General features: G+C 49.7%; 1 protein-coding gene across 1 annotated transcript; it reads left to right on the plus strand.

The window, feature by feature from the left end:
* The first annotated feature begins 6,011 nt into the window (after positions 1-6,011).
* LOC134432967 (serine/threonine-protein kinase PAK 3-like) lies at positions 6,012-11,391 on the plus strand. The gene is made up of 3 exons (XM_063181838.1): positions 6,012-6,157; positions 9,221-9,358; positions 10,699-11,391. Exons 1-3 carry the CDS (start codon positions 6,113-6,115, stop codon positions 10,783-10,785), a joined length of 270 nt encoding a protein of 89 aa, XP_063037908.1. The 5' UTR covers positions 6,012-6,112; the 3' UTR covers positions 10,786-11,391.
* The last annotated feature ends 316 nt before the right edge of the window (positions 11,392-11,707 follow it).

Raw genomic sequence — 11,707 nt, forward strand, 5'->3', positions numbered from 1 at the left:
TGCCAGGGAAACGGGCCGAGGTTTGTGTCTGGGGGCCTATGGCTGGGAGTGACCGGCTGGCTCCTGAAAAGCTACGATAGGCAGGATGGTGACCAGACCCATGGTGGAACCAGTGCCAGTTGGGCTGGTTTGATAGCACCAAGTGGCTCCTGCAATCTGCCATCAAAATGTTGGCGGGCGAGTTTTGTTTTCCAGGGAAAAGCGCCGAGGTTTGTGTTTGGGGGCCTGTGGCTGGGAGTGGCCGCCTGGCTCCTTAGAATCCACGATACGCAGGATGGTTCCCAGACCAGAGGTGGCACCAGTGCCAAGTCGGGCAGGTTTGATAGTACCAAGTGGTTCCTGCAATCTGCCATCCAGAAGCGGGGTAGCTTACTTTTGTTTGCCAGGGAAACAGGCCGATGTTTGTGTCTGGGGGCCTATGGCTGGGAGTGACCGGCTGGCTCCTGAAAAGCTACGATAGGCAGGATGGTGACCAGACCCATGGTGGCACCAGTGCCAAGTTGGGCTGGTTTGATAGTACCAAGTGGCTCCTGCAATCAGCCATCAAAAAGTTGGCAGGCGAGTTTTGTTTTCCAGGGAAAAGCGCCTTTGTTTGTGTTTGGAGGCCTGTGGCGGGGAGTGGCCGGCTGGCTCCTTTGAACCCAGGATACGCAGGATGGTTCCCAGACCCAAGGTGGCACCAGTGCAAAGTCGGGCTGGTTTGATACTACCAAGTGGTTCCTGCAATCTGCCATCCAGAAGCGGAGCAGCTTACTTTTGTTTTCCAGGGAAAAGCGCCGTTGTTTGTGTTTGGGGGCCTGTGGCTGGCAGTGGCCGGCTGGCTCCTGAAAATCCACGATACGCAGGATGGTTCCCAGACCAGAGTTGGCACCAGTGCCAAGTCGGGCTGATTTGATAGTACCAAGTGCGTCTTGCAATCTGACATCCAGAAGCGGGGCAGCTGAGTTTTTTTTGCCATTGAAACGGGCTGTTGTTTTTGATTGGAGTCTGTGGCCGAGAGTGGTGGTCTGGGTCCTGACAATCCACAATACGCAGGATGGTTCCCAGACCAGAGGTGGCACCAGTGCCAAGTCGGGCTGGTTTGATAGTACGAATTGGCTCCTGCAATCTTCCACCCAGAAGGTGGGCAGCTGAGTTTTGTTTCCCAAGTACAGGGCCGTGGTTTTTGTTTGGGGGCCTATGGCTGAGAGTGGCCGACTGGCCCCTGAAAATCCACGATAGGCAGGATGGTTCCCAGATCCAAGGTGGCACCAGTGTCCAATCGGGCTGGTTTGATAGTACCAAGTGGCTCCTGCAATCTGCCATCCAGACGCGGGGCAGCGGATTTTTGTTTGCAAGAGAAAAGTTCCGTGGTTTGTTTTTGTGGGTATATGGCTGGGAGTGGCCTGCTGGCTCCTTAAAAAGCTCGATACGCAGGATGGTTTCCAGACCCAAGGTGGCATCAGTGCCAAGTAGGGCTGGTTTGGTAGTACCAAGTGCGTCCTGCAATTTGTCATCCAGAAGAGGGGCAGTTCAGTTTTGTTTGCCAGAGAAAAGGGCCATGGTTTTTGTTTGGGGGCATATGGCTGAGAGTGGCCGGCTGGCTCCTGAAAATCCACGATAGGCAGGATGGTTCCCAGAGCCAAGGTGGCACCAGTGCCAAGTCGGGCTGGTTTGATTGTACCAAGTGGCTCCTGCAATCTGCCATCCAGAAGCGGGGCAGTTTACTTTCGTTTGCCAGGGAAACGGGCCAAGGTTTGTGTTTGGGGGCCTATGGCTGAGAGTGACCAGCTGGCTCCTGGAGAGCTACAATAGGCAGGATGGTTACCAGACCCATGGTGGCACCAGTGCCAAGTTGGGCTGGTTTGATAGTACCAAGTGGCTCCTGCAATCTGCCATCCAGAAGCAGGGCAGCTGAGTTTTGTTTGCCAGAGAAAAGGGCCGTGGTTTGTGTTTGGGGGCATATGGCTGGGTGTGGCCAGCTGGCTCCTTAAAATGTACGATATGCAAGATGGCTCCCAGACCCAAGGTGGCACCAGTGCCAAGTCGGGCTGGTTTGATAGTACCAAGTGGCTCCTGCAATCTTCCATGATCACGTGGAGAAATACTTTCTCGTTTCAGCCATATGCTCTTTCTTCTCTCCCTCAACTTCTCTATCACCTCTCATCTGTTTCACATGCGCTGTCTTCAAGGTCCACAAGAAAACAAAGGCACTGTTAGTTCCAGCTCTCCTTAATGTTTCTAGATGGCAAACTTACTTGCCTAGGTAGGTATTCTCTTCTGATCTCAGTCTCCTCTGAATATATCTCCCTGTGCTTCCCTGTGTGCCTGCTGTCAAGAGGTCTCTCTCTTCAAAGGATGATGGAAATCAGTCTCTGTGCCAGCCACTTGTGCTGTGGGCCTGCTGTTCTTTTCTTGTTGTTCCAGTTCCTGTTCCTGTTGTTGTTAGCCAGCTGTCCACTAAGGGAGGCTCAGAGCCCCAGACAGTGGGGCTGCCTTTTGTATACCTAGAAGGTGGGATCTCTGCTTTGAAGTGAACATCTTGCATTTTGTTTCCCTCAGGGAGAATAGTGAAGATGGAAAATCCTATTCTAAAATACATTGAACTGGAAAATATTGGCAGTGGGTGAGTCCAAGCAATGTTAATTGTACAAAACTATGCATGAGGTGTTTTGCGTGTGGAATAGGTATCAAGTATAAAGTCAGACAAGCTGCAAGTGTGTTCAGGCACTGGGCTTAGATTGTCAGTGCTGATCAGAATTTCTAAGTGTGCTCAGAAGGCACTGTCAGAGACATCTCCATGCTTCCAGTATCCTGCAGGTCTTAGGCATTTCCAGCACAGATCTCCTGTTTGCGCTGGCTTTCACTGCAAGATCTAAATGGCTTCTCCTTTCTCTGCTTCTGTTTTGGTTCTAGGACTTTTGGAGATGTTTGTAAAGCACTCGACACTGCCACAGGAGGAGAGGTAAATGTCAACAGCCCCTGCAGATTCTGCTGCACTCGAGGGCTTTCCCCTCTGGTGTGAGCTGTGGCTGGAGCTTTGGGCAGAGCTGTACTGAAAAGGCACAAGAAGCACAGACTGGTGCCAGCCCACAGAACACATTTGGGACTTTGTCCTCCTCAGCTGCCGGAAGGAAGGCACGGAGGGCAGCGGTTCCTTTCAGAGAAGGACGCGCTCACTCGCTCTCCATTGCTAAAACAAAGGTGGTGCCTTCGAGCACCTCACTGTTCTTTGGGGCTACAGCTTCAGAGTCCTGAATTCTCATTTCTGGCTGCCAGCAAATCCATCTCAAAGTTACTGGCAGATCCTTAGCCACCTGCAGTTCTGCACTTGGGAACTGCACATAGGGAGAGATCAGCAAGGCGTCCCTGAAAGCCCTAAGCCCTGCCGATATCACAAGATGTATCCACAGAGTATTAAGGCAAGGATTACTTCTTCTGAATCCCAAATGACACAGCAGAGAGTGTGGTCAGAGGTTTGTGGGTGATAACTGAGACACTGCTGTTACCAAGTGGTCAAGGCAAAATGTCAGTGGCCCCATGTGTCCTGTAACTGGCTCCCAAGGGAGCAGAGAAATGGGCTGTTGGAATGTCAGTTCCTGATTACAGCACTGCCTAATCACAAGGCAGTTTGGCACAGCTCAGCTGTGTCATTGCAAAATAACTTGCTCCACATGCCTTGTTGTCTCGTGCCACCAACCTCTCAAGTTACTGATTATCAATGTCATTTTAGGTGGCCATCAAGAAAATACATGTTCAAGGACTGAAGATGAAGGAACTAAAAGTCAATGAACTCCTGGTCATGAAGGTGAACAGGAATCCCAACCTGGTCAACTGTTTAGACAGGTGTGTTGTGCTTTTGTCCTATGAATATTTGTTCACATATTGCAAACATGCAAGGTAAAATCCCACTTTGGTCACTGGCAGAAAATAGAGCTGTAATTATTGGCTAATTATGATTGCTCTTTTCATCTCCAGTGGATGGGAAGAGATTGCATTTTGTTTGCATGAGTCTTTGCTGGCACATGGCATTTGAAAATTGTTCAAAAACCCGGATGAGTTGTGTCTTACTAAATCAATGATCTCTATATTCACAGCCACCACTTTGGTTTCGAGCTTGATTTTTTTCAAGTGTCTTCTTACATCCAGGTAAACTAACAAGGTTTTCCCTTGGATTGTTGCCACTGTTTTCCATTGCTATGCATGCCAGGAAGACTAAGTGCTTTTTTCCAGAAACACCATGCATGACAGGCTTTTTATCTGGGCTGTTTCTAAGCTGCACATTTTGCTTGCTGCCCATCTAAGACATCTCCTTTTTCGCAGCTGCGCCTTTCTCTTTGAGACTGCACAGATGGCAAACAATGCACAGCCAAGAGTGGATGTCTCTTCCTTTATTTTGTCTTTGTCTCAAAGGGATCTGAAAAGAAGAGTCAACCCGTCTTTTCCAAACAGCAACCTAGCCATGTATATTCATCTCCACGCCCTTGTTTCCTTCTTTCAGCTATCTTGTGGGTGAGGAACTGTCCCTGGTTATGGAGTACATGGATGGAGGCACTCTGAGCAATGTCATCAGCCAGACCTACCTGTCGGAAGATGAGATGGCAGCCATCAGTAGGGAGGTCAGCAATCCCATCTGTGTTTCCAAGGGCTTGGGCAGCATTGTCTGGGAAACAGGGCCTCAGAGCTGGAGTGATTTCCTGTGCCAAGCTTTGTTTCTGTGTTGCTGCTATTCTATGGGCAAGTAAAAGCATCTCAAGTGAAAGGCCTGCCAGTGCCCCTGCACTCCCTGTACTCAGTGCCAGTACTCTTATCTCCTGCTGTTGTATTCTCGCTCTGTCTCTTGTATTTGTATTTGCTGTTCTCCACCTTGCCTCTCTAAATGTTTGCCTGGAGTCTGTCTTCACTGCATTCCTTGCCTGTGAAAGCAAAGGTGCTGGTGGCAGGATTTGAAATGATCAGCAAAGAAAAAAGACTCATTTCTCACAGTACTCAGCTGAAAAGGATAGAAGTGCAGCCAAAATGCTCTTTGCTTCCACAAAGTGACTGGTGTGATACATCCAAGCCTGTGCTGAGGCCAGCAAGAAAATCTTTGTCATGCAGCCTCCCACCCAAAAGTGATCCACTAAAGACCAAAGGGAGGGACTTTTCCTTTCCAAACCCCTCCTTTGTCCTCTGCAAGGAAAAAGCACGTCTACTGCAGAAGGAGTCATCCTGGCTGGTTGGCAGGGGACAGCCTACAACAGCAGGTGCTGCTGCTCTTTCAAAGGCTGACGTGCCTTTCCTCAGAAAGGTCCTGCTCTGCAAGTGTTGGAGCAGCAAGCTCTTCCTCTCAGTGGCCATTACTGTTCTGCCCTTACTCCCCATTCCCCTGGAGAGGGAATTTTTTCGATTCTTTGTTTCCTTTCTTGTGGGATGAAATCACATCACTCATTTTTGACCTCCTCTTTCTGTTTTCTCTCTCAGTGCCTGCAAGGACTGCAATTTCTTCATTCAAACCACGTCATCCACCAAGATGTGAAGAGCAGAAACATCCTTCTCATAACTGACGGTTCTGTCAAGCTGGGTCAGTATATTCTTGGTCAGGTGCAGGCGTTCCAGGGATGTGGGTGTGGGGCTGCTTGGAGTGACTGCCAGCTCCCCAGAAATGGTGCTGGTGGCAGTGCAGGGACCCCTGCTGCGAGCTGAGGGCACAGTTGCAACGTGCACAGAGGTAGAAGGAACCACAAGCAGTCAAGAGTGGCCTTGCTCTGTGTGTGTCCCTTCCAGACAGAGGGAGCTACAATCTAAAGCTTCAGGGGAATGAAGTCCACTGCTGTGAGCAGCGTTAAGAAACCTGGGATTTTTTGGAAAGCCCCAAGGAAATCGAGCATGGACAGTTCTCCAGGAGATCCAACAGCACATTGTTAGCCTGAGAGTGGGGAATTCAGTTGCTTGGTTTCCTAATTGGAGCTGGCTTTCATGGTTTGTTGTTTTCTCCACAGCTGACTTTGGCCTCTTTGCTCAGCTCAGCCCTGAGCAGGGCAGACGGAGCTCCGTGGCCAGCGCTGCTGGCTGGCTGGTGCCTGAAGTGGTGACAGGTCAACCATGTGGCCCCAAAGTGGACATATGGTCTTTGGGAATCGTGGGCATCGAAATGGTGGAACAAGAAGTTCCTTCCTGGAATGCAACTCCTGTCTTGGTAAGGTGCAAATACTCACTGATCCCACTGTCTTTCTCACCTGTCCCGTGTTCTGTGTGCCATTGGACAAAATCCCATTGCCATCTGCTGGCACCACTTCCACCAAGGTCTCCTTCTGAAGATGCCCCCGCAGCACATCAGCATCTGCTGTAGCTTTGGTTGTATCAGAAAGGGAAGTGGCAGTTCAGAAACCTAACCAGTTCAGAAACCTGCCATTTTGGCCTCCAGCCATGCCTGACATTTCTCACTTGTTTTTCGAACAATGTTGGAACTCTGTTTCTGAAGGACAACAATTTTTCAGTGGAGAGGGTAGACATGTGATAAACATCCTGAGCAATGGAGGTTAGACCTTTCCAGTTTAAATTTTATAGAAAACATAAGAAAAAAAGGAAAAAGAAAAGTAAACAAAAAAGAAAAAGAGAAAAAAACCTACTACCAAAGCAATGCCCAAGCAGTTCTGCTTGCTTTTTCATTTTTTAAACACAGCTCTTCTCTTCCATTCTGTAGCATCTTTTCCAAATCCTGTGGATCTTCAAAACTTTCAGGCTTTCAAGTCATCTGTACATCGTTCAGTCATGTGTGTGGGTGGCCTCGATAAGTTTAGGATGTTTTTTTCTCCGACTGCAGTTGCCAAACCCTTGGCTGTTTCTGGGTACTTTAACAAGTTGATGAGCTTGTAGGCAGGTGCCTGGGCTGGGATCCAACATGGGCAGTTGACACCGGTGCTGTGTTTCTTTACCACAGGAGCAGGGCCATCCCTGGCCTGCACAGTTCTAATGACAGGGAGGGCTCCAGCTCCCCACCATGGCCAGTGGCTGAGCTCAGCTGAGAGTCAGGATAAAACCCTCTTTGTCACCTCTGGTGATGTGGGAAAAGGACAGAAAGCCGCATCAATTATTTGTACACAAGGGGAGTGCATTGCCATTTCTGGCTTTGAAATTCTCCTTTGGGTTAAAGAGGATAATAGCAAAGTCTCTTTGGTCACCATCTATTTCAGCGCCACGAGCACAGAGTTATCATGACAGTGGTGGGCATTTTTATGGAGACTCCAAGGCCTCTTGCCATTGTTTTTTTTGTCTATTTGAGATGGATTCTGCAAGTTGAGGTTTGAATAGTTCCAAGTCGGTGTCTTATGTTTCTAAATACCGTCTTGCAAAAGCAGAATGAGCTCTCTCCCTCTGACTTGTCAGCGTGTTAGAGCTTGGTTCCACATGAACCACACTGGATATGATCAGCCGATGTCTTGCCAATCTACACTGTAATTCCTTGGCCTGAGGAGTATCAGAAAGACCTGCTGAGCTCCATGGACACTGTCAGCTGCATGGAAGTGAGCATCCTTGGCCTTGCTGAAGAAACTGGAGCTCAGCTTAGTGTTGCCTTCTGGAGCAAGGCAGGCGACCTGGTTCTGAGGATCAGCACAGCAGCCCACTCTCCAGGGCCGCTCGGGCCAATGACACACGCAGACATCAATATGATGGACGGTCAAAAGGCGTTTATTACTTCTTCTCGTGGGGTCTTATAGTCTAAGGGGTCTCTACGTTAAAAGGGGGTTTGTCTTTCTTATCTATGGTTAGCAAGGAATGGAAAAGTACTGGGTAAGGAATGGAAAGTTACTAGCACTACTGTTAGTGGAGCCACATTCCTACTGTTAGTGGAGCCACATTCCTAGGGTAATCTCTTATCTTAGAGGAACAAAGGGTCCTGGCTTTCCGTGACATCGCGTGATCTTCCGCAGAGCCTTTCCCTATCTACCACAGCTTAGGTTAGATGCTCTTGAGCAGGAGAAAGGCTGGAATCGTCAGGTGTTTCCAGAGGCCTGCGTGCCCAGAGGGACTGAGTTCTGGGGAGCAGCTGGATGTTTCTGCACATCATGGAAGGGGATTGCCAGACAGCTCAAGCCTCACCACAGGCAAACACTCCCCAGCTCTTCTCAGGCAACATTTGCTTTGGGTTTCAAGTTGTTCCCACTTATCTGGCTGCGAAGATGCCCCTCAAACCACAAGGCAAGCCTCTCAGAACTGGTGTTACATTTCCAGAAATTAAGAAAAGAAGCCCAAACACAAGAAAGTTGCTAAGGCACTGGTTTTTAGAGAGGAACTTAACCCCCTGTGCAGTTTCTTCTCACTGGGAAACATGCCTGAAACCTGGCCATGAGGGTGTAAAGGCCACAGAGTCTCTTCTGCTTCTTGTGCAGTGCTGCTGAAACACTCAGTGACCGTGTTTCTCTCCTAGCCCAAGCTACATTCTGCCCGTCACCAAGCCAGAGCCTGGTGATGTGGAGAGCCTGCCAGAACCTCCCATTTGTTTCCTGGCACTTTCTAGGATGGGCCTAGCATTCATGCATTGACTTGAGTAGCCAATTGAGCAGAGGGTGACCGTAGGGATGGAACCTCTCCTTCTGATTTGACCATGAAAGGTTTTTCTTTTCCATGTAAGGAAAGCAGAAATTTTCAGACTGCTGAGAGACAGAGCTGCAGGTGGCTCCTGTATGTCCAAGCAGGCGTTTTCATGCCAGTACATTTGTGCATGCATCTTAATGTGTCTGTGTTGAAGATGAGATTCCCAATGTTTTTTTCCTTACCTGAGGAATACCTGGTGCATTTCCTTTCTTTCCTTCCAATTCCCATTGTTTTCAAGAACAAAGCAAAAAACTTGATTCATTTTGTTTTATGGCAGCTGTGCTTAAGGGACCAAGAAGCACTGCAGAGATACTTTTCATATACTAACCCTTGGATAGAGTAGAGTTAGTATAGCAAAGTCCTTCTTCCAAAAAGCCTCTCAAGTTGGTATGAATCCTCAGGGAAGGAAATGTGATTGTGCTGATGTAGTTCCCACTAACTAGGTCAGTCAACGAAATCAGCTGCCAAGGCAAGATCTGTGGGATGTTGGAGAGGCTGTGGCTGCATCGGGGTTTGGGGTTTTGGTTGGTAAAGAAAAGTCATCTCTGGGTCTCTGCCAGGGCAGAAACTGCCACTGCAGAGTGGAGCTTAATCAATGGGATCTGGGAGAGCAGTGACAGATGGGAAAGAAGCAGGTGGAGCCTGGTGTCTCCTTTTTCCCCAGCCTCAACTCCTGATAGCCACAGGAGGAAGACAAAAGCTGAAGCAGCCCAACCTATTTTCATCCTGCCTGCGTGACTTCCTGAGCTGCTGCCTGCAGAGAGACGAGGCACGGCGCTGGTCTGCCAAGGAGCTCCTGCAGGTAAAATGTGAAGGGGCTGCAGGTGAAACAGGTTCTGAGGGATGGGCTCCTCCTCCACTCAAGCCCAAGGCATCAGATGAGCCCCCTTCCTCCTCACCTCCATTCTTGCTGCTCTTCAAATGAAAATGGTGAGGAATCCTAGTCTGGGCTGGGTGGCAGGGCCCTGTAAAGGTCCTCTGGTGCAAGTGTCCTGCAATAAGCAAGGACATCTTTAAAGAGATCAGGTTGCTCAGAGCCCTTTGCCACCGGAGCTGGAATGGTTGCAGGGATGGGGCTCCTACAAGCTCTTGGGGCAAGCTGTGCCAGGGTCACACCATGCTCGGAGTAAACAAGGTCTGATTAGATCCTATTTGTGTTTAAAAATATTCACCCCCATCCTATTGTATCTGGCCCTGTTAAAAAAGATGTCGCCCACTTTCTTCAAAGCCACTCTGAAGTCTTGGAAAGTGGCAATAAAGTCTCCCTGGGGCCTGTTCTTGACAAAACTGAATAACTCCAGCTCCCTCTGCATTTCCTGAGTCAGAGAGGTCCTCTAGCTGTTTCTGTCACCCTCTTTTGTAATTTGGTGGGGTGTTCAGTTTTATCTAATGGCAAAAGAATTGAAGTAGAGCAATGCAGGGTTCAGAGACATGAAATGGTGGTGGAGGAACCCAAGGAAGCCAGTCCCAGCCTAGGGGTCAGAGATTTGGCTGTGGGCAGGAGGGGCTGTGGGGGGCTCACTGTGAGCCTCTGAGGGGCCCTGGTTGGTGCCCCCCAGCCCACCCTCAGAGGTTTCTGCCATGCAAACAGGGACAGCTGGGAGGGACTTGTCCCAGCCCCATCTGCTGCCTGGCATGCTCAAGCAGACGGGAACTGTGCCAGGGTTACTGCCAGGTTGTGTGGCAGAGAGGGAACTGCAGGGCCCAGTGCCACTGGGCTGGCCCTGCTAGGAAGGAAGGTGCCATCCAGCACACGAGGGGCAGGGCATGGAACGGTAGACACCGCTCTGTCTCCCTGTGGAAATCAGCACAGTGCCTGTCTTTCAAAGAGAGGAACCAGTCTGAGGCTTTGGAGTTTCCTGAAAAGTAGAAACTCCAAGGACAAAGAAAGCACCATTTCTAGAGTACTGGCAGGGCAAAAATCTCAGCAAGATGAAGACACCTGGATAAATGGATGAGTGGGATTCTGGGTCAGGTTTGCCTGTGATGGCAAAGTCCTGCACATAAAGTTTGAGGTGTAGATGGTCCCATTGTTCCTCTTCCTGTATCCTTCTAGGAGCCAGAGGAATCCTGTGAAGCACTGAGCTTGGAAAGTCATGGTCCATTGTTTTTTGTTGATTTGTTTTTTTTCCCTTTGGGCAGCATCCATTTGTAACATTTGCTGAGCCTGCGTCCAGCCTGGTGCCGCTGATTGTTTCAGTGAAGAAGAGGAGGGAGACAAGAACGTGACAATCACATCAGGACCATTTATTCCTCAACCAGTTTAGAGTAGGATTGTAGGTTAGGACTAGGATTAGGATTAGAATTAGGATTAGATTTAGGATTAGGATTAGGATTAGGATTCGGGATAGGATTAGGGTTAGGGTTAGAGTAGGATTGTCTAATAGGACTGCAGAGTAGGATTGGAAATGAATAAAGTTTCTGAAACCACACCTCACCTTGAAGATTACCTTCCTTCTCACTCTGCAAATAAGCTCAAAAATTCCTTCTGAATTGTCTGTTGTTTCTTAAAGGTGGAAAGTGACACAGTGTCTTTGGCATGGTGTGAAAGTGGGGAAGGATGTTCTTCATTCATCCTCTCCAGACCACACTGCCTTTGGAATATGGCCCACTGGTCTGTTTTTGGCCAGCTTTGGTACTTATAGTTGAGGCAGAAAGGGCAATGGCATTTGAAAGCAAAACCAAAAGAAGAATGAGGCAGCCCAAACACCCTGTGCAGATGCAGGCCTTCAGCTGTGACTGGAGAGCATTGGGGCTCCTGCCAATTGGATTTGGATCCCTAAATGCAATAATCTCTTTGGCTGGAGGAAAGCCTTGCTCAAGTGAGAAAGCAGAAAGATCAGAGAGGGTGCTCGGGAAGGTCTCCTGTGGTGCAGAGCTGTCAGCGCCTGTGAGGTGAGAGCGGGCCCGGCCTTGCCCGGGCTGGAGCCCCAGCAGAGCCCCGGCAGAGGCTGGAGCAGCCTGAGCCCCGGCAGAGGCAGGCTGGAAGGAGGCCCTTGGAGCTGCAAGAGGCAGCAGCCGGGCCCTGGGTGCCTCTTGCTGGGAGCGGGCGAATCCTCCGCCCTCAGAGCCCAGGTGGCAGCTGGCTGCTGCCGAGGGGAAGCGCAGCCGTGCTGGGCACAGCCCAGCCTGGAGGCCATGGCCGTCTGGA

Source organism: Melospiza melodia (assembly GCF_035770615.1).
Source record: "Melospiza melodia melodia isolate bMelMel2 chromosome 10 unlocalized genomic scaffold, bMelMel2.pri SUPER_10_unloc_1, whole genome shotgun sequence".
Lineage (NCBI taxonomy): Eukaryota > Metazoa > Chordata > Aves > Passeriformes > Passerellidae > Melospiza > Melospiza melodia.

Excerpts from the sequence above, each read along its gene's own strand:
- LOC134432967 (XM_063181838.1), top strand. The coding sequence starts at position 6,113 with ATGGTGGAACAAGAAGTTCCTTCCTGGAATGCAACTCCTGTCTTG. Across the intron at positions 6,158-9,220 it reads GGAATGCAACTCCTGTCTTG|CCTCAACTCCTGATAGCCAC; the intron begins GTAAGGTGCAAA and ends CTTTTTCCCCAG. Across the intron at positions 9,359-10,698 it reads CTGCCAAGGAGCTCCTGCAG|CATCCATTTGTAACATTTGC; the intron begins GTAAAATGTGAA and ends CCCTTTGGGCAG.